This window comes from Mucor velutinosus (assembly GCF_035048745.1).
Source record: "Mucor velutinosus strain NIH1002 chromosome Unknown tig00000165, whole genome shotgun sequence".
NCBI lineage: Eukaryota > Fungi > Mucoromycota > Mucoromycetes > Mucorales > Mucoraceae > Mucor > Mucor velutinosus.
The window spans coordinates 1,074,381-1,095,639 of record NW_027041913.1 but is presented as its reverse complement, the minus strand read 5'-3'; the positions used below and the strand labels follow the sequence as shown (position 1 = coordinate 1,095,639).

Here is a 21,259-nt window from a genome sequence, read left to right as displayed (position 1 = left end):
GTGGTAAATAAGTATGTAGCTCGGTCATCATCAAACATCTACAGCTATCGTAAGTATTTATAGGGCAATTTATTCATATGCAATATGCATCAAAATTGAAAATATTTCTCTTACATAAAATACCTTTTTCCGTATGTAAACAGCAAATGTTAGCAGGTTCGCCTGGTCCTTGGTGAACGTCGCCTTGACTCCAAAAGCCATATAACTATTACAAATAATGATCTAATAACACGACTCTGTGTCAGAAAGGTATTCAGTGAGCAGGAGAATTTCATTATTGATTTGGTTGAGGCCGGACTGTAAGAGTACGTTTAGGAAAAAATTACCAAGTTGGTCCAACGCCATTTTTAGGGCATTGGACCGCAATCACCACACCGGATGATTGACAATAGTAAATATTTAGTTTTCAAGCTACTACTAGCATAGTAAAAGTCTTCATCATCAAGGTCAAAAACGCAATCGTTTGATTTTCGATGAAAACCATGAGGGGTACCTCATGCTTTTCGGTCGAATTTTGTTCGTTTTTTTTTTTTTTTTTTTTTTTGGTCCCCAAAAAGTTGAGTAATAGTGGCAATAAGTAACTACCAGATGAGAGCAATTGTTTGGTGCTATTCTGACCATCTAAAACGGCCTTGAACGCAAGAAAACGCAGCTCAAATGCACTGAGACTTTGCTGTATCAGGGGCATTAAGGACTAAAAAGGAGAAACACCAGTATAGCTAGGTGTATATAGATGTAGAGCATTACATAAGAATCAGATCCACAGATAATATGAAGGGTTCACATGTGTAAGTGGAGGGTCAAAATGAAATAGCAGTACTTTGATAAGATACGCAACAAGGGCAATCGGTAGCGCGAGCTGCCACTGCGCACGATGGCTTTCTACCTTTGCTTCGCTTCGGTGAGAGCCATCCAAAGCATAAACATTCGTACAAAATAATAATGAAACTACTGGCAGCTACTGAACTACTGCCAGATAAGAGATATAAACCAGATAGTATAAATAGAGACGTAGAATATACGTTTTATTGTACATTATCCTAATTTCGATTAAAGAAGGATTTTAGCAGTATTCTATCTGCTTTTTTAACCCCTTTTTATTCCAGAATTGACTGTAGTTACTCTCATAACATATGCGCGCATGAAAATTTTACATGTTCTGGCTCAAATCTTGATAAATAGATTGAAACCCTATATATTAACGCTGGCGGCTCACTTCAGCTCTGCCTGTTATCTTTCACGTATTCATGGCTTGATACAATCGATAAAGGCCAAGCCAACCACAAACAAGACTTTTGAAGCTCTGTACCTGCAATCAAAATTAAACCCTAGGTTATGCAACTTACTGATCAGAATTTCAAAATTTGAGTATGCAACGCACTTTCATGTTAAGTGATCCGTGGAAAAAGTCTATAAATCGAAATTGTTGTGCTTGAAATATGCATTACACAAAGCTCAATTAGAAAAGTTTTTTTGTAACCATTTTTTACCCACTTGATCACCCTCTTTCTTTCTTTCTTTCTTGTTAAACTCGCTTGAATCCGCCTATAATGGTCTCTTCATACCAAGATCAAAGCTTGACGCCGTCAAACTATGCCGTATTTCGATGGTTTGGGTTCGATCAATTTGTTCCTGAACATGCAGTGACCTCACATTGGGTTTCATCAAAAACGTTTCTGATCATTCGATCCATTTTGACCTTGTATTCAACAGTGGTGCTCTGGACAGACATTGGAACCAGTGGAGGCATATTCTTTCAGTATTTTACATCAATGACGTTCATTGGCCTACATGCATATCAGATTGTAAGTAACAAGTAGGCATGCAAATCAAAAAAAACAAACAAAGCTTAATTCTCAAATATTTAGACCTCGTTGGTTCATCATATTCGCTACCTCTACACAAAAGACATTTCCTTCTTTGTGAACCAGCCTACAGTTTTGAATTACCTTTATGTTTATCTTTACTCGACAGTTGTAACATTCAAGTAAGAAAGTAATTATTCAGTGAGAAAATCAGCATATTAATCCGCATACAAGTATTGTAACTCCCGTAGTGTTCTGGGCTATTTTAGCAAAGGCAATGGCAGCAAGTAAGAGGTATTTCTATAATTAACTTAAACATAATACTCATTAGAATGTTTCCATTCAATAGAAACCACTATAGGCGTATGGATGAACGTCTCTGTGCATGGTGTATCGTTCTTTTTGATGATCTTTGATGTCATCTTTAATCGAATGAAGCTGTCTATCCGTATGGCCATCTTCCCTCTGTTAACTATCATTTTCTATATGCTTTTAGCGTTTATTATTTATGCTGTGTAAGTAACACGAGCATTCAAGCCATATGGTTATCAAACAACTTAACTTTTTCAATTGAATAGAAACCATCGATGGGTTTACCCCTTCCTGGACTGGTATCAAGGTCCCTCAGCTGCTATTTGGTATTTTGCAGTTGGCATCATCTGTGTGGTTGCCTTCTTTATTCAAGTATTGATTCACTGGCTCAGGGACTTTGTCGCTCGCAAAACTGGCAAAATGAACAGTGTAGAGATCACAGATGACAAGGACAACGACATTGCCATCACTAAACTTGAAGTCGATAATGCGTCTAGCAATGCTTAATTAAGAATGATCTCACGCCGAGGCATGTGCCGTCTTGATCGTTGTACGCTACTATTTTAATTATATATTCTACACACTATCAGTTACTAATTTTGGCATCTCTTTCAGTGAAAGATGAACCGCTGTATTAAATATTTGTATTTATTAATTACAATTTACATCATTTGTTTACTCTTGGATATATATATACATAATAGATGCTATCACATCCAACCTTGAGTAGCTGAATTCCATGATGCTTGAGAGGTAACTTGCTGTTGATTTGATGTTGTAGGTTGTTGAGGAAGCAGATAGGCTGTCCAATCATCCAGTTCAATGCTACTAGGAACAGCCCAGAATGGATTATCAGGTCTATTTCTAAAGATGGTTTGATCCAGCAGGTTATTGCTGGACGATGATGCAGCGCTTGTATTGAATGTGGCATTGGTGGGTGCTGTATTAGTGTTATTAATTGATGTATTGTTGGTGTTTGTATTAGGCACTGCCTCATAAGCTGTCATTACGGGTTGCATATTAGTAGGTGTAGAGAATCCAGCATCCGTTAAGCTGAATAAAAAGCTGTCTGAGGGATTCACAGGAAGCATAAATGGCTGCAAATTGCCATTAACATTTGTGTTTGTATTTGTTTGATACGGAGGTTGCATATTTAGTGCCTGGTTATTATGATTGACAGGTGCATACATTGGTTCTGTTGCCAAGCCAAATTGCCGTAATGAATAGGGTTCTGAGTCTTGATAGCTGGTAGGCATTCGAGCTGGCTGCGTTGGTTGTGGGTGCTGTTGTTGCTGCAACTGTTGTTGCAACTGCTGATATTGTCTCTGGTTTTGCTCCAGTTGCTGTTGTTGCTGCTGTTGTTGCTGTTGCTGTTGCTGCTGCTGCTGCTGCTGCTGAAACTGCTGCTGTTGAACATTCACTACAGAATACCTTAGCAACGACCTTTTACACACCGAGTTGTGATGATTTACCTTGATTGAGCGACTCGTTTTGCATAGAAGAGTACAAACCATTGATCCAGTCTCCATTGTTTGTAGAGGTAGGAGTAGAGTTGGCGCTATTATGCACTTCTGGGTCTGATAAAATTGTAAGCGAAGGAGACGCAATTTCAGTGGATGAGTCTCTTTGGTGAAGATGTGATTTGGTACTGTTATAACCTGCATTACTACCGCGACCAACATCCGACAATCTTCCAGCGCCTTCAGAGCTGTTGCTATTGTTACTGTCCTCAGAGGTCTTTCTATCCTTTTTGAGTTTGCTGGTAAAGACTTTGTGGCCATGACATTTGTTGGCTAGTTTTACAGCACGATCTCTAACAGGATCCTCTTCTTCATCAAAGACCGAAGAGTCAATGCTGATTTCCCGAATTTTTGTCAACTGATGCAACACGTCGTAGAGTTGAGCTGCACCTATCGATAGCTTGGAGAGACGTTTGATAACACCGCAGGCTTTGGCGAGATTTGTCTTTGCAATGTCTGATACAATGCTGTCAGGATTGGTGGCATTGTAGATGTGAATCAGAGAGGCTGTAAAGACGGGGTAGATGGCAAAGTTCCAGGACACGAGAAGGAAATCACGGTAGTGCATCTTTTCAGCGATATCCACACATCGCGTAGCTGCACTGGTACAGATGCTTAGCGAGGATTGGGACGATCTCGTCTTTTGATTGCTGTCCTTTTCAATGAAAGGTCTGTGAAGCAGTATCAGCAGTGTACAGTACGACAGATACATGAGGCCTATACTCAGACAATGACATGAGTATTTAAATCAGACGCTGCTGTCTTGCAATATATCTTTTACCTGACATGGATAACAGAGGTGTTCGACCATGGCTATCTAATCGACGCACATTGAAGCTGGATATCTGGAGAGCAGGTGGGAGAGCAGAACGCCATTCCGAAAGAGCGTTGTCCAGATATGTGACCACAGCATCACTGCCATGCTTTTCACTGTGCTTTTTTGCAAGAGGCGTATACAAGCCTTGTAATAATCGACCCAGTATTTCAGACAATTTCACAAGCTGTACAAACGGTTGATAAATAGGGATATTCTCGCTCTTTGCTTTCTGTGCCACACTTTTATCCAACGAAGGGTATCTTGGACCTTCTTCATCGCTGTCTTTTGAAGGAACATCCATCACTTCTTCCCAATCAGCACTTTCACTGGGATACGTTTCATCGCAATCTTCGTCAAAGATAGTCTGAGGTCTTCCAGTCGAGGCAGCAGACCATTTGTCCATAATATACACTGACCACCATACCCGTTTTCTCGTTTCCTTTTCAGATGTAGGAATATCCCAGCTTTCGCTTTGACGATGAAGACCTAAATCTTGTGCCTGTAGTTGAAAGACGATTAAAACATATCCAGTACTATAGCTCAAAGAGTGTACCAACCATGCGGATTGCCTATAATAGCTATTCAGTAACTTGTTCAAAGCACAATGTAGATAACCAAGGACTTACAGCTGAATTCAGTAACCATCCACTTGTCATTTTTTCGTCTAGGCTGGCTCTGTGGTTTTGAGCGATGACCATGGCTTGCACAGTTGAGATACATGGACTATATCTGCCCTTGAGATAGATCAACAGGTTCTCGAACAATCTTTCTGACCAGTCCTCTTTTGTCTCAATTTGGTGATCCAACGGCACTTTATCCCCAAACAATTTGCATGTTTCAATATACCGCACAGCGGCGCCGAATATAGCATTCAAGAGTGGTGCGGAAGGATATTCGCCGATTTCCCCTCGATACTGTTTTAGGAAAAGAAGTTTGTTGACCACAGGCAGACCCGGATGAATATAGGCAAAATAGCTTGATTTGGCGTGAATAGAAAGGCCATGACCACTTGAACAAATTGACTTACATCTTCATCAAGCTATCACTTGTCACTTTATCTACACCGGCGACCTTGTATATCCAATCATTCAAGCTTTTGATCGTTTCCCCAGGTTTCAACATGCCTAGTTCCTCCAATAGTTTGTGATTTGCGTTCTTCCCAGACGGATCAGCCTTCTCGTACAAGACTAAACTTTGTCCAAATCTTCTAATCTTGATGCCAATTTGAGATGCAATCCGAGCATCTTCAAAGTTGATCTTCTGTGCTAGAAAAGGCAATGGACTCATGTCGCCTATATAACGTGTCTGCATTTCTGTACTCAATGACGATAATTCAACCGCTAATGGTTTTTCGGTCATGGCGCCGGTTGTGGCTGTTGTAGCTTCGTTTTCGATGGCAGGTGCGGCGATGGCAACAACCTTGTCCTCTGGTGTAACTTGCTCTGTTTGACTCATAGTCGTATTGCTTGTCTCTGCTTCCGTTGTCGATGTAGGTGAGGTTGAGGCTGCATTGTCTGTCTTTCTCTTCTTTGCTGGTTTGGCGCTGCTGGAAGCCAATTTCTCATCATCAGTCAGATTACCAAGTATCTGCTCCATTCGCTTCAATCTGTTTTCCAGCACTTCAATGTATCTGGACGCAATCATATGTTAAAAATTGGAGGAATATTCTGTTTTCCATGTACCACACACACACACACATACCCTTTTGGAGGCCCACGTTTTTTGGCACTAGATAATGATGGCCCAAGTCTGAGTATCTCAAATCGTTCATTTGCAAGCATAGATAATTACCTATCGTTGTAAGTGCACTCCAGATTTGATGATTTGCAGTTTTTACATGTGTTTCCAGGTCCACTTGTGTCACATTTTATCTTTTTACGTCTACATGCGTCACTGAGTTCAATATGTAAATATGATATTAGTAAACAAAAAGCATTTGTCTTGTATATAGCAAACTAACCATGCTCGACTGATACGAGTGCGTCGATTTTCTGCTTTATCTTGCTCTGATTGCTCAAATTGTGAGCCATTCCTGCTTCTAGGATATGGATAGATGGGATATCCCATTGAAGGGTATGGGCTAGGTTGCAAAGGTCGTAAGGGTAATAATGAAGGTCCAGATGAAGATGGCTGTTGTCGTAGTTGTTGTGCATATACGTTTTGTCCATAATGAGGCGGTTGCTGTGGAGATGGCTGCTGCTGTGCCGGATATAATGAAGACGGCGGAAATAGCGCTTGGTTGTTCTGCCAATTAGAGGAGCCTGCCATCTCTATATTTCAATTACAAGTGAGGGAGAGGAAGAGAAAACGAAAGATGATGGTTTTGTGTAGAAAATTTTTTGATCAAAGTATAAATATGAAAAATTTCAACAAGCGGATTCTGTGAAATCCAATTGGTGGGGTAGCAGAAATCTTGTAACAATAACAGCAGTAGGCGTACATGTCATAATTTATAACCTGGCGTCGTATGGTCACTCTAGCATAACAGTTCCGTCAAAATGCAAAATATGTCAAGCCATTCCATCGCCTTTTGACATGCTCGTCCAACGGAGTTGATGGCATAACTCATGTAATGTGGATTCTCGCTAAACTATATACGACTGGGTAGATCCGTCTCTGTAGATCAAGTCAGCACAAATGTTCAACGCGGGGCATGACATTACCAAATATGCATTACAATCGATAGTTGTCATTTCGAATGGTTGATGCCGTGAACAGCAAGCAAGAAAAGTTGGCTGATATATATTAATTCTCCTATTGAGTCGTAAGACGTGCCTGCATCAAGCGTCAAACTAGTGTTGCGTTGCTTCCATGGCAAACTACTTGTTGAGAGAAAGCAGGCGGAATTGCAAGTACAGATGTATAGAATTTGCATCCCATTTTCTAGCTATTATCAAACAATGATAACCTACCTTGGCTTTGTCTCTCCTCACTAATCATTAGCAAGAATATGCATATTGGCATCGGCTCTTTCTGATGGTCATGTAAGTGCAATCCCCTGTATTCAACATTTTGTGGCATCAATTATCATAATGATTGGATCAGCAGGCGAAAATGAATCTCCCCAGCGTGCGCAGACTTTTTTCTTTTCGTTTCTTGTCCTTTCCTTTCACAATATCCAAAAATGACACCTGAAGAAGTTGTTTTGCAACTCAAAAGAAACGGTACATTTGACGATTTGAGGAAGAGGCTACTGACAGAGTTTCAGAATGGCGTAAGTTGTACACCGGTTGCTACTGTGCGATGCATTTAATCGAATTGAGTAATAGGAAGATGGCCAAAAATTTTTAAGCAAGCTAAAATTGTTCATGGAAGACATGGTGGCTCGTAATCCTTCACTGGTTGAGAAGGACTCGTCGTTTTTTCATGACCAAGTGTCTGCCGAATTAGAAAAGTAAGTATAAATGACATGGTGCAATTCTCAATTCTAAACTGTTACTAGAGCTGGTGTCTACAGCGCTGTCAGACAGGACGTTTTAGCAACACTCAAAGAAGATTATTATCAACAGCGAGTAGAAAAAGAGATTCAAACTGTCAATCAGAAGGAGGAAAACAACTAATTTCATCCGTATATATATATACCCCTCTAAAATGAATAAATATAATATGAGCAAATCCGATGCATTGCAATACTATTTTGTACTTAATCAAGGCAGCTTTTAACAAAAATTGTTGGTTTTGTAATGATAAACTGACTGGACTTGATCAAACACACCTGAATGTATCCAGAGATACTGAAATGTCCTGCTCGAAATGCTTCAATGCTTCAATTAGATCCACACCAGAAGCAGCCTAAACCTAGGCAATATCTCCTGTATCTCCATCAAAATGCATCCGGAAATTCCTTGGATAGCTGTGAGCACCTGTGAGAGATAGAAACGAGCGGATAATGGTGCAAGACTATTTGCTTCACGATGCCTAACAATGATTTACACAGGGAATGCTCATAGCCAAAGAGAAAGCGAAAACTTGAATCTTGCCAAGTATAAATAAATGACAAATTAGTAAAGCAGTCCCTTGAATAAGCCAGATTGAGCACATTATTACCTTGAAGACTCAAGCGTCCGCTAATGCAGCACCGCTGCCGTCCCGTATCTCGTTTCTGTTGCAGAAAGAGGTGGTCTTGGAGATAATGCCAGTGTTGGATTGGCTGGGTTTTGGGTTGAATACCGGCAATGGCTGCCTGAATAAGGGAGAGAGGAAAGCCCAAAGACAGCGATGGCCAAAGCAGACGTCCTGTCTCTACCTTGAATGGCTCTGTGATTGAGAACGGACACACAGGCAGAATTTAAGCACAGGAATGCACCATGAATGGACCTCGCCTTGGTCTTACCATCCTTTGCTCTGATGGTTTGTGTGGGATGAGAGGTGGGACCAAAGCAGTACATACACGTCTGGGATGTCTTGTGTTCGTTGGTAGTATGCACAGTGGCGACGGATGAATGTAAGCGAGGCTTCCATTTTCCACCATACTTCAAATGACCCTTCAAACGAGAGCCGACACAAAGACCACGATCTCCAATGAACATTACAAGTGACGTTTGGGGACGAACACCGGCACAAAAGGATCTTTTACGCGAAGCGAAACGAGAACGGAAACGCCTGTCAATGTGCTCAGTCTTGTTAGAGAGAGTATTCTGCTTCTTTGAGTGATAGAACGTTCGCAATGCTTGGCCATTGCTTCTGTGTGCATCAAGATTTGACATAACACCCTCTACCTCTTTGGCTCTGAACACACTGGATCTCGGCAATTGTTGCTCAATCTCTTGAACCCTCTTTCCTTCTTCTGTTGTTTTCTTGTCTTTCAAAGTGATCTTTCGCCTCATGGATTGGCCAGAACCAAAGTCGATATCTTCAGCACGCATCCTGTATGACTCTGGCAGAGGCTCAACATAAGTTTCCCAGAAGCATGCACACGCGATTCTCTTCTTCCGTGATATCGGACGTTCCTTCTTGAGCTGTGTATGGGTAATAGACTTTCCAGCTTGCCTCACCAAGAGATTTCTCAGGGTAGTTTTGAGAATCATAATTCGTCTTCTAGGCAGATCACGGGTATCTTCCTCTTCTTCTTGGTCGTCTTCCTCGTCTATCAGTTCAGAAAGAGGGAGCAGTTCGTCAATAGGCATATCAGCACTATCAATATCAAAACTAGCATTGGAGGCAGCAACAGCATCAGAAGTGCTAGAGGGATCAGTAGGAGTAGATACAGCTGTAGTAAAAGAACCTGAGCCAGAAGCAGATACAACAGCTTGATCAAATGTAGTACCAGAAGTAGAAACAGCCTTGACAGGGCGCTTGGCATCAGCGTACATGTGAGTTATGCGCTCTTGACTATTTCTGGCCCGCTTCGCCCAGTTGTTGTCTTCTGGTTTGTCCTGTGCCTTTCTTTGATATTTTTGAAGTTTGTACTTCTCTGATCGAATGGCGTTGTGAAACGAGTTTCTGATCGACTTGACAACTTGCTTGGGTTGCTTCTTTGCTTTGGTTTGTTGAAGCTCCCAGTAATGCGACTCTCGTTTTGGAGCGAGATGCACGCGAAGAAGAATCTCCAGTAGCTTGTTCAGTGATTTGTTAAATACCTTATTACTTGCCCACATGTTTTCGAGATTTGTTTTGTACAATCCTCGAGTCACCATCATGAGTTCATTAGCAGGTTGAGGCGTATCCCTTACGATAGCACCAAGTATTGGCGCATTGGCGGACGACAGAGCAGCAAATGTAGGATGCGAGATCTTGGTACCTCTTTGGCCAAACAAAGCAGTATGCAGGTAATCAATGTGTCTGCTCTGGAGAAGACCCTTGACACCGTTGCAAAAATCCGTAGACTTCAAGGCATTAGAGGGTAATGGAAGAGCAGAGGTAGTGACATCAGTTTTAATATTGTAGCCTGCTGGGAGAATATCTTGTATTTAGAAACCATGAGCTTTCTTCAGCTGAATATTATCACTACGAGCTACGAACTGCGAGTACTTCATTGAGAGCATCAATGCGTATACCACCAATTGCAAGTCCGTAACATAGTCAGATACATTATGCAATGCAGTATTTAGCTTTTGCAAAAATGACTCGACAAGATCGGAAGACACACCCTTTCGTAAAAGGCTCTTGAAAGACACGGTACAAGTGCGGTATCCTACATTTTCTGGGGGAGCTTCAACCATGGATATATCAGAGGGATTATGCGAGATTGAAGACATTGCTGCACGTGAAGGAGCGCCAGACACAGAAGACATGTCGGATGCCATGTCCATGCCAGAGAGGTCGCGGTGAAGGAACGCTACAGAGTCAGAAGGAGCAATAACGGGTGTAGCTGGGATGGATGCACTTTCACCAGTGAATGTAGACGTAGAAGCCTGAAGCTGTAAAAATACCACAATAGCATCGAAATGATCCTTGACGTACTCTTGAAAGTACTGAACGTTTTGCTTAGTACCATAGTATTTAAGATGATTTTTCAACTCATCTTTGGCACATTGACAGATCTTTTCAGCAGTAGTAATGACACCTAGGGGGAGCCTCTTCACCGAGAGTAATACTTTCTTGAGTACATCCAATTTACTAGGCTTGTCAATGATGGGTCTTGCTTTGTTTTCAATAATTTCCCTCATTGCTTGAAAAAAAACTATCCATCAAACGCTGCGGCGAGACACCGAATGACTTGGGCCTTTTGACAACAGGCTGGTAACTTGATGTGGACATGGCATTTGTGGATGCTACAGCTTCATATTTTCTTTTTTTTCCCTTTAGCAACGACTCTTCTTTGGGGAGGACGACTGGTTTGAGTGTCAGTAAACGGATCTCTTTGCTCTACTTTTGTTCGCACACTAGACATTTGACACAGAAAAAAATAACTAGACAAGAAAAATGTGAGCATTTGTGATAATACATCGATTGACCAGATTAATACATACTGTAACAAGAGTAGCGCTTTATAGATTTGGTTATAAATAAGAGCTGTCAAGATACAAAAATATGACAGCTAAGAATTGGTTTTAGATAGTGTTGATGCTACGCAAACAAAGAATGTAAATGAACGAGAAAGGATGGAGAGAAGAGAAATACATACTGAGAATGGCTGCAGCTTTCATGAAGGAGTATTTCAAGCGGTTTTACAGGTCAGTCATCAATATATCAGATGTAGAACAAGTTTGGGGTGCCTTAAATAATGTTGTCAATAACTGTTTGACAGATGAAGAGATACACCGCTACATATTAGACAGCAGTTATCTTTACATTATTCAAATGTTACTTATCATGTCCTGAAGAGAAGACATACAAGCTTGATCAATAAAAAGTTGTATAAAAAGTAAACAAAGCATTGTGCAATTCAATATGTACAAATACATTCGTTAACATTACATTGAAATATTGGAAAAGCGTACACTTGCTTTACAACTGCTCCACAACTGACACCAAATATCTGCCTGTGAAGCAAGTATTTAATTGTGCAAGAGCTCTGTAAACTAAGCTGTGTGTACGTTTGATATTCAGTATATACTGTAATAGACTAGCCGATCAATCTCGCTACACTCGATGACGATGTCGCCCTGCGGGCTCTCGCCGAAGACATCTTATATCAGATATAAATTTTTTTTGATATATCAAGTAGATTTTAAACAGTCAATTATTAGTAAAAGGTTATATAAAAGCCAGGAGGAGGAGGAGGAGGAGGAGAGGAGATATCTCCCTCAGCATCTTTTTGCTTATACACTGATATTAAAAAAAGCCTATTATTGAGACGATGTAAAAGAGAATTCAAGTTTTATGCAGCATTTATACACCACCATCTCCCTATTCTTATAGTAGAATTGTTATACCATTTGCTGCTGCTGATGCTCTTAAGATGGCGCATAATGCTGGTTATGCGCAAATACAGGACTTGTGTAAGATCTACAGCGCTTTTTTTGAGATATTGTCATTGCAAAATATGCATTTATGAAGTAAAACTCCCCAAAAAAGCCTTCAAGCCAAACAATTGTTCATTCAACTTCATTGTCCCCATTTAATAAGCATTGCAATCATCATTGTCATCGTTAGAAAGGCATTTGGGTCAGCCAGTAGCAGCGCCGCCGCCAAAATTGATTCAAACTCAGTATATCTTTTTCTTTTCAAGATTGGACAGATTTCGTCTTTTTTCGACTTGACAGAACAATTTTGTGATGTTCGACTATATAAATTGTGATAATCATCCGATGCTTCCTAATACATTCTTGGAGTACTTTTCAAGACGCTTCCAATGGTGCCAGGTTAAATAGATGTTTTGACTGAAATTGTTGAGCAATTTAGTAAAATTTGAAATGAGGTTTTTAGCGAAAATAACCATATTTTGCATATGAAAACCTCATAAAAGTGGTTTCAGAGGTTGCTTTGGTTTCAGAGAAACATTTTGGTCTAATATATACCATAGTCAAAGTCTTCATTTTCAAGGTGAAAAACGCGATCGCTTGATTTTCAATGAAAACCATGAGGGGTACCTCATGCTTTTTGGTCGATTTTTGACCATGTTTTTTGGGTCTTCAAAAAGTTGAGCAAAGGTGTCAAGAAGTTACTGCTACTCAAGTACAATTGTTTAGCGTTATTACGGTGGCTCTGAACGGTCTACATGTCAAGATATGAAGGTTTGAAAGCTGTCAAATTTGGTTATGTTTTGCTTTATAGCTTTTATTTACACGGCATGAAGCGCATCCTTGGTAGCTGAAGTCTTTTGGAGGAAGGGCATTTCTGCGGCCTGTGCAATTTCTAGTTCAGATAGAACGAATATTGATTTTGGTAAAGCTAATTCATGCAAATTCTGATGCATTATGTTGTTGATAAGTCTATTAATAATGGAAATAAAAACCTGAATTTGCTGCTTGAATATTATGGTTTTGCACCTTCTTTTCGCTGAGGTAAAACCCCCTTATAGGTCAACGTTACCAAATGTTGAATTAGATACCAAGTCTCCCCCCCCCCTAGTGCCAGATTCGCCAGTGGTTTTTTCGAACCTGGTATGGTACTCAGTGCTTTAAGTTTTTTACGTCTCTGATCTCTGATTGGCCATTCCGACGTTTTTTTTATATAGTTTTCTGGTAAATATATTAGAGATGATGATGGTTGGCAGATAGACATTATGCTCGCAAAATTCAAGGCATGCAAGAGAAACCAAGCCGGAGATTGAAATATATAATGTTGCAATTGACCCAAATCATTCAACATGGCATTTTTTGAAAAAAATCCAGCATTAAAGAATTTTTACACAGCAAAGTGAATATTAAATTGTTTGGGGAGCAGTAAGCAAACTAGCTCTATTCAGTGAGCTCTATTTAATGGTATTTTTTTTAGAGAAACTTTTCATCCGAAATATGGACCTACGTTTAAAAAAGAGGATTTTCAGGTTTTAGCCTCTAGGTCGAAATCCTCAACAGTACAGCTGTAATACAACTTTCCCAGAAGATAGAGGCAACTTTTGTGTGCTAGTAATGCTAACATATACCTTAGTAAAAAATGTCATTTTTGCAAAAAAAAATTTGTAAATTTGAAGAATTTTCATGAGGTATCCCTCATGCTAAATCGTCGAAAATCTTGGATCTGGAAAATTTGAAAATAATCCATCAGATAGAATCTATAAATTGAGAGGAATCCTTTGGTATATTTGAGAGCATTGGCAATGGCCAAAACGTTGCAAAATACGCGGTCAAAATTGCTAAATTTGTCGCTTTTTGGTGAAATAGGAACAATCAAGGGCCTTACAACCAGACTTTCGAATGTAAGGTGAGTTGAACAGCTGAAAATTGTGGCAGGCTTAATCTGAGCTATCGATTAATGTATGTAATCGAGACTCACTACTCGATTTCGCACTTAACGGCAGCTCTCCATATGAATGTTGCAACAATACACTGGCTTACACATGGTCTTCATTGGGCTTACATACCATGCTCAGTGTTGTGAGTTTCATTACTTGGGTTTGAAGACAGGCAGAGTTGATTCAGATACCGTATTAGATTCAGCTTGAAAGCGTAGACAATGATTCAGTTTTGCTTCCCCATGGAATTATGCGAAGTGTTCCTTTAACTGAAACATTTAGAGTTTTCTTGACTACTCAATGAGGCGAGAACGAGACAGATGATGAGCATTTTAGACAGAGATACGCATATAACAAAATAGTATTCCCAAAAGAGTTTAACATGACTCTAATTACTCGAAACCAGTTTAGAGCAAGCAAGCATGGAAGTGCAATAGATCGTGTATCGGTCTTTTTCCTTATTTGAAAGGGTGTGTGAGTGTTGAACCCAACAACCCTTTTTCTTTCTGTTCCTAACATAAATCCCGCGCTTCTCTTTTCAACACACACACACACAAGTAGCAACGCTTTATGTCTACGATAAACGAACTAGCAGACGATTGTTTGGAGCTCATTTTCATCCATTGTGAAGGCAATCCTTGGACACTATCAAGCATTTCAAAGGTGTGTCGGCGATGGTATCATATCGCTCAAAGACCCTCAGTGGTAAGTCTGTATTAAATGAGTGATATTCATGCTATGCATGTATCTTAACATCAACACAGTGGCGTACGCTTCAAGTCAGTCTTCCATACAAACATACTGCCTATTTCGAATTCCTTTCTTCTGAATACACCAAACAGCACCTGGCGTCCGTAAAGCATTTGCAAATATCAAAACCAACCGAGACTCGACACAGCCATCCGAAATCACTGCCTTTGGAAGCATTAAAACATGTCACACACTTGGAAACATCCAATCTCTGTTTGGCAGAAATAGGCCATTTATCCCAACAGGTCAAGCTGATAACATCTGATATCGAATCAATTACGTGCAATAATATCGAGACTTGGTGCGACACAAGACAGTTCAGCACAGATTTATTCTCGGCTCACCCTCACTTACATCAAGTTTGCTTCCATTTCAACGAAGATGGGCATTCAGGGTTTGCATCAATCCATAATGCACCAGAATCAGCAGCGCCTGCTCTGAATGGTATTAAATCATTGATGCTAACAAGTGTGCGAGACGACGAGGCTATGGATCAGCATGACGTGTTGGAAAAGGTGCAGATAGTAGAGGCAAACATGGACGAGGTATTTTCACAAGAGCAGATACAGCAAGTTGAACAGCAAAAGGCGGGTTTACTGCAGATTTGGAACGATGTCGAGCAGAGGTTATTGAGAAAATACAGCTACCTCACGAGTCTAAGACATTTGGAGCATTTGGATTTTGGATTTTGCTATGCTTGGACGCCTGCCATGTGGAGAAGCTTTCGCTGTTTGGCAGAATGCAACCCTCACTTGAAGTATGTAGGGTTACATGGCTGGGATCAGTTGGGCAAGTTGGGTAAATTTGCTAGTAGAAGCTCAACGTTTCAGCCTATACGTGCTGATGCCGAATCTGCCATGGCTGAATGCTTTCAAGTAATGCCAAATTTGGCGACTTTGAAGCTTGTTGATTTCGCTATTGGACCTGGACTATTCACAGCTGGTAGACATATCGCCAAATCAATCTGTCATATAAGTGTCATATTCACGAAATACTTTTTAAAATACTTGAACGAGCAGGCAGATATTTGGCATCTAATGGGGCCGATCAAGGAGTTTGTGCAATTTTCGTTCGCTGAAAAATGCCTGGAGGACGACACAAGCCTTTGCAATATATTTCTTCACCCCGATCTGATAGATAGAGTGAATAACAGCCTATTTTTTAAAGAAGAGTCTCTCACTAAACTCATACAGAATGCTGTGAAAGGGAAAAACGTCAAGGTGAAATTAGCTGAATACATTCCTTGAGGGGATTTGGCATAGCGACTTGCATTATATATTATCGTTGGCGGCTATTATCGTAGAGATCGACTTGTCATAACATAATAAATGTTCAGTCCGTAAACACTTTCAAAGCCTCAAAAAGGAAAATTGATCTAGAAAGTATTTTGACAGACTGGCTCTATTAAATATAGAATGCAAGGAAAATAGCATAGATAACGATAGTGCTATGTAATTTGCCACCTACTTTTTATACGCTTCAAAAGCATCTATTACTGTATTGCCTTCATAATGGAAAGGGCATTGAGTCTGCCAGCCGGCCCACCAGCCGCCAAAATTAATTCAAACCCAGAAAATTTTATCTGTTCAAGATTGGCCAAATTTTGCTTTTTTTCGACTTGATCGAACTCTTTTGTAAGATTCGACTATACAAGTTGTGATATTCATCCTTTGCTTCCTAATACAAGCCCCTGGTGGTAGGGCGAAGTGGTAAAACTCCCGTATGCCAACGGGAGGATCCCGGTTCAAATCCTGGTGAACGCAAGTTGTTTGATTTTTTGACCTAGTACTGATGTCCTCGTTTGGTGTTTTGTATTCTTATCCATTATCTATTTTTGACGATTTCCGCAAGATTGCATTGGCTCTAGGTTTCGCACCTTATTAGTAGTAGATTTCTTTCCCAACTTAGTTCAAAATATCTTATTCCCCTTCATTGCAGACATTGGGTCCACCAACAGTCTTTTCTTTCCCTCAGCATGACATTTAAAGGACTTTAAATAAAACCTGGAGCTCGACTCCCCTACAAAAAAAAAAAAAAAAAAATGCTTCCTAATACAACCTCGAAGTACTTTTCAAGACGCATCCAATGGTACCAAATAAGATAAATGTTTTGAATGAATCTATTGAGAAACTTATGAAAATATGAAATGAGGTTTCTGGCCAAAAAGTCGAGATTTTACATACCAAAGTCCCACAAAGATGATATCAGGCGTTACGATAGATCGATAGAAACATTTTGATTTTATATAAGCCATATTAAAAGTCTTCATTATCAAGGTGAAAAATGCGATCGTTTGATTTTCAATGAAAACCATGAGGGGTACCTCATGCTTTTTGGTCGATTTTTGTCCATGTTTTTTTGATCCCCAAAAAGTTGAGCAAAGGTGTCAGAAAGTAACTGCCAGATGAGAGCAACTGTTTGGTGCTATTCTGACCATCTAAAACGGCTTTGAACGCGAGAGAACGCGGATCAAATGCACTCGTTTTTTGCTGTATTAGGCACACTCTTGACTAAAAAGAAATAATATCTGTATGATACTTGCCTGTATATGAAATTGCTACGTGTATATGGATGTAGAGCATCACATAAGAATCAGATCCACAGATAATATAAAGGGTTTTCATGAGTAAGTGGAGGGTCACAATGAAAGTAGCAGTATTTTGATAAGATACACAAGAGCAATCAGTAGCATGAGCTGCCGCTTCGTAGGTTGGTTTTCACCGAAGCGAAGCGAGGGTAGAGAATCATTCAAAGTATAAACACCCATATGATTAGTGATTTTATATCAATCAACAATCAGGATTCTTCTAACATTTTAACTATATTAATTTTGCGATATTGGCCAAAGGCTCGTTACCAATAAACACCCTGCTGTATTTGATGGTTGAAATTGCATTAACCAGTCAGAATAGTATCATTTTTGTTTCACTTTGGGCTATTCACAGATGAAAAAAAAAAAATCATCACAGAAACATCTTCTTCTTTGTTGCACCATGTCACTACCTACTTTACCTAATGAAATATTCCACCAAATATCTACCTGTCTTTCTCATCAAGATCGAAAAGAATGCATGTGTGTTTGTCAGTCATGGTTAGATCGATTCCAGCCTACCGTAATGCAATGTATATACATCTCCAGTCGCCATCAATTGAAACAGTTTATAGCTAAACTGGCAGAAACAACCAACTCAAGCCGACCATTAGGTTTGCTAGTACGTCGACTAGCTTTGCTTTCACATGTCGGTATGAGCAACAAGGAGTTTCATCTCTTGCCCATCTACTGTCCGTATCTCGAATATATTGACTTTAACCCAGCACTATGGCGCTATTTCGCATATACAGCTCACATAGGGCAATGGAGATATCTGGCTCAGTTTCCGTGCATGGGAAGGCTGAGGCTGACACTTCCAATTTTACAGGATACAGGATCAAGTATCACGCATTTGGAAATGAGCAATGTGATGGTGGATGAATTAGCGGACACCAACATGACCATCATCTCTCTACTCAAATATACACCCAATCTCATCTCACTCAAGCTGTCAAATGGCATTATGACGTCTCAGAACATCTCCATATCAGAATTCGAATCTATTCACACATTTTGCCCACATATCGAGACATTGCGCCTTGATTCATTCGACTCCCATTTAATGACTAAAGATGGATACTTGGTGGATATCGAGACGTTACCCACAGCATCCCAACTGAAGAATTTGCGGCTAAACATGTCAATCAACAGCGAAGACTTTCTGCATTATTGGGCACACAAGTATCCGTTCATTCAGACGCTGGATATCCAACTTCGATTATTAGAGCCTGAATACTATCATGAAGCAGTGCAACCAGAAAACTCTCGAATGAAGGAATCCTTTGCTGTCATGGCAACAAGCTTTCGACATCTCAAACGACTGAAGGCTCGGTTTGATGAAAAATATTTTCCTTGCGACGTTTTCTTGAACGGTATTAATAGCATCCCTACGCAAATGGAGCAAGTATCCATCCACTTTTTCAACTTTGACTATCATCGACGAAGTGCGAGGAATTTCAAGCTGCTGATGAGCAATTCAATCAACACCATGACAGACATCAATATCAGCAATTGGGACAGAAGCTGGGATTATGAACTGGATATACTAGAACCGTTAAGCCGATGCAGTCATTTGAGAAACCTCTCTTTGTCGCCTCAACCTGGCACCTTGACAGAATTCGACATTGACATAATACTTGACCGTTGTATACATCTGGAGCGGCTTGAACTCTCAAATACATATAACTTGTTTGTGCGAGACGATGCCAATGACAATATAGTCAAGATTCACCGCCTAGAGGCAATTACACTCATGCACACTATGGTAAACAACAGGCTATTTGAGTATTTGGCTCTTCGATGCCCATTTCTCAACACACTGGATATATCCCATGTCATCAAACCCTATGACAACAACATTCAAGTAACAATCAACATGCCTTACCACCGTTTTAAATCGATCCATATTGAAAAGCTGCAACTTGGACTCCGTATTGAGGATTCTGGCTTCCAGTGCAATCATTATGCGACTATACTATCTCTAGAAGAAACTGAAAAGACAGAAAAGCAGCTAGAAAGACAACGAAGAGCACTGGAAAACCACAAGCATGTAGCCGCAACCACTAGATATCCAGAGCGTTGGTATCATTTGTATCAATCCCAGCGAAGGTGCAAAGGCCATAACAACGAAAGCATGCTGATGGACAAGCTGCAACCAAGAGTACAGCGTTTAGATGAATCTGATATTGACAAAATCAAAGGTTTGCATGTGACAAAGCAGTTATGGGAGCAAATATCGTTCGTTGGATCCAGAATCAAGTACGAAGATAAAAACAACTGGCACCTGGATATTCCTTTCGGTCACTTTTCTGTACGTTGTAGGTCTGTCAATGAGATCCGATTTGAACAAATTGCACTATAAGCGAGCCCATCCTATCTATCATTACAATGTGTATAGCTTGATATAGTGCTACAATAGACCCAATTCCAAAAAAAAACATCCAAAATTAAGGCCCATTAACATGTTCAATGACAAATATAATTTATAATGACCTATAAAAGTACAATTCAACTCATCGTTATACCCCGGGGGAAGTGGTTTGAATCCCATAATCATTAGCAAGTGGTGTACGATTTGTCATAATAGGGTCGCCGCAGATATTCGGAACGTTAACAACCCGCATCGAGTTGCATGGAGCGGGATATGGGTTTTTTTTGGGAGACATGCTGGATAACATCAGGATAAACACCACCATATCTAGACATGCTCACAAAGCAAATACTTCATGATATTCACCAAGATATTGACTGTCCTCAAAAAGCATTATCAGATGAATGCCTTCTCCTTGTCTTATAGGCTTGCGGGTAAACCAATAATTGTTTGATAATCACAAAATGAAAATCTGATAATGGTTCGTTGCAACTGCTGGTGAAATTATCCATATTTGGCGATAGATCATATAAGAATTTTTATCTAGACTCTTGCCGCCTCAAATAGGCTATTCGTTTGATTGATTAATTTTAATCAGATGCAATGTTAATAGATCAACCGAGGTAAGTATAATAGCGACAGTTTACTATGATGTAGATGTTATCACATTGCAAATGAATCCATGCTTGAAACAGTTAAAGCATTATTATTGTCTTGCAATACACTGCTTGTTACTGCTGTCAGAGATGAGTTTTGTATAGATTGTAAGCCTCGGCGATCAGCATGTCTTTTTAACTAGTTAGAAGACATAACCTTTTTTTCATACTAGCACCAATAGAGCGGGCACGGCAGAAATCACAAAATACAATCACTAATCTTGATCATCTGCAATTCCTAAAACGAGACCCGAACTTAGACGATGCGAAAAAGTGTAGAACACTAAACCCTAACAATTCTAGAATAGAGATCTATTCGTATACCGAATTGCCCTGATACAAAGACCGTTAACGAGTGTATGTTCTTATCTGGGGAATGGGCATACAATGGATCAAATGTCTCAAGTATTACGTTCTCGGTTTTCGCAACGTATTGCAGTCTTTATCTATTTTTATCGTATGATTCTCTTCTATCTCGTAGATTCTGCTTATTTCTCATACTCCATGCTTAAATTGGGCTCTTTAGTATGACAGATTCAAAAGAACCCTCGTACTCATCTAATTGAATAGCCGGTCTTGTCTCGGTTGGTTTGTAGCACGTATCAATTCAAAGACATCCCTCCCCACAAGTTTTTAGTGCGGTTCATTAGTACCGCC

General features: G+C 40.0%; 6 protein-coding genes across 6 annotated transcripts; 4 read left to right on the top strand and 2 right to left on the bottom strand.

Annotated features, from left to right (window-relative positions):
* Nucleotides 1-1,550: 1,550 nt before the first annotated feature.
* Nucleotides 1,551-2,624, top strand: ATC70_003308 (uncharacterized protein; the record flags this gene model as incomplete). Its single annotated transcript, XM_064822671.1, has 5 exons — nucleotides 1,551-1,805; nucleotides 1,869-1,987; nucleotides 2,040-2,092; nucleotides 2,155-2,320; nucleotides 2,384-2,624. The coding sequence occupies 5 exons, from the start codon at nucleotides 1,551-1,553 to the stop codon at nucleotides 2,622-2,624; spliced, it is 834 nt and encodes a 277-aa protein (XP_064679271.1).
* A 203-nt stretch (nucleotides 2,625-2,827) lies between these two features.
* Nucleotides 2,828-6,722, bottom strand: RPS15_1 (ribosomal protein S15; the record flags this gene model as incomplete). Its single annotated transcript, XM_064822670.1, has 9 exons — nucleotides 2,828-3,537; nucleotides 3,590-4,354; nucleotides 4,419-4,953; nucleotides 5,012-5,023; nucleotides 5,081-5,429; nucleotides 5,482-6,084; nucleotides 6,156-6,182; nucleotides 6,246-6,347; nucleotides 6,415-6,722. 9 exons carry the CDS (start codon nucleotides 6,720-6,722, stop codon nucleotides 2,828-2,830), a joined length of 3,411 nt encoding a protein of 1,136 aa, XP_064679270.1.
* An 856-nt stretch (nucleotides 6,723-7,578) lies between these two features.
* On the top strand, nucleotides 7,579-8,014 carry DBP9 (ATP-dependent DNA/RNA helicase; the record flags this gene model as incomplete). Its single annotated transcript, XM_064822669.1, has 3 exons — nucleotides 7,579-7,668; nucleotides 7,724-7,848; nucleotides 7,897-8,014. The coding sequence occupies 3 exons, from the start codon at nucleotides 7,579-7,581 to the stop codon at nucleotides 8,012-8,014; spliced, it is 333 nt and encodes a 110-aa protein (XP_064679269.1).
* A 507-nt stretch (nucleotides 8,015-8,521) lies between these two features.
* ATC70_003305 (uncharacterized protein) lies at nucleotides 8,522-11,062 on the bottom strand (the record flags this gene model as incomplete). Its single annotated transcript, XM_064822668.1, has 2 exons — nucleotides 8,522-10,344; nucleotides 10,405-11,062. 2 exons carry the CDS (start codon nucleotides 11,060-11,062, stop codon nucleotides 8,522-8,524), a joined length of 2,481 nt encoding a protein of 826 aa, XP_064679268.1.
* Nucleotides 11,063-14,805: 3,743 nt separating this feature from the next.
* On the top strand, nucleotides 14,806-16,232 carry ATC70_003304 (uncharacterized protein; the record flags this gene model as incomplete). The annotated part of the gene is made up of 2 exons (XM_064822667.1): nucleotides 14,806-14,940; nucleotides 15,000-16,232. The coding sequence occupies 2 exons, from the start codon at nucleotides 14,806-14,808 to the stop codon at nucleotides 16,230-16,232; spliced, it is 1,368 nt and encodes a 455-aa protein (XP_064679267.1).
* A 1,746-nt stretch (nucleotides 16,233-17,978) lies between these two features.
* ATC70_003303 (uncharacterized protein) lies at nucleotides 17,979-19,937 on the top strand (the record flags this gene model as incomplete). Its single annotated transcript, XM_064822666.1, has 1 exon — nucleotides 17,979-19,937. The coding sequence occupies one exon, from the start codon at nucleotides 17,979-17,981 to the stop codon at nucleotides 19,935-19,937; it is 1,959 nt and encodes a 652-aa protein (XP_064679266.1).
* Nucleotides 19,938-21,259: the final 1,322 nt, after the last annotated feature.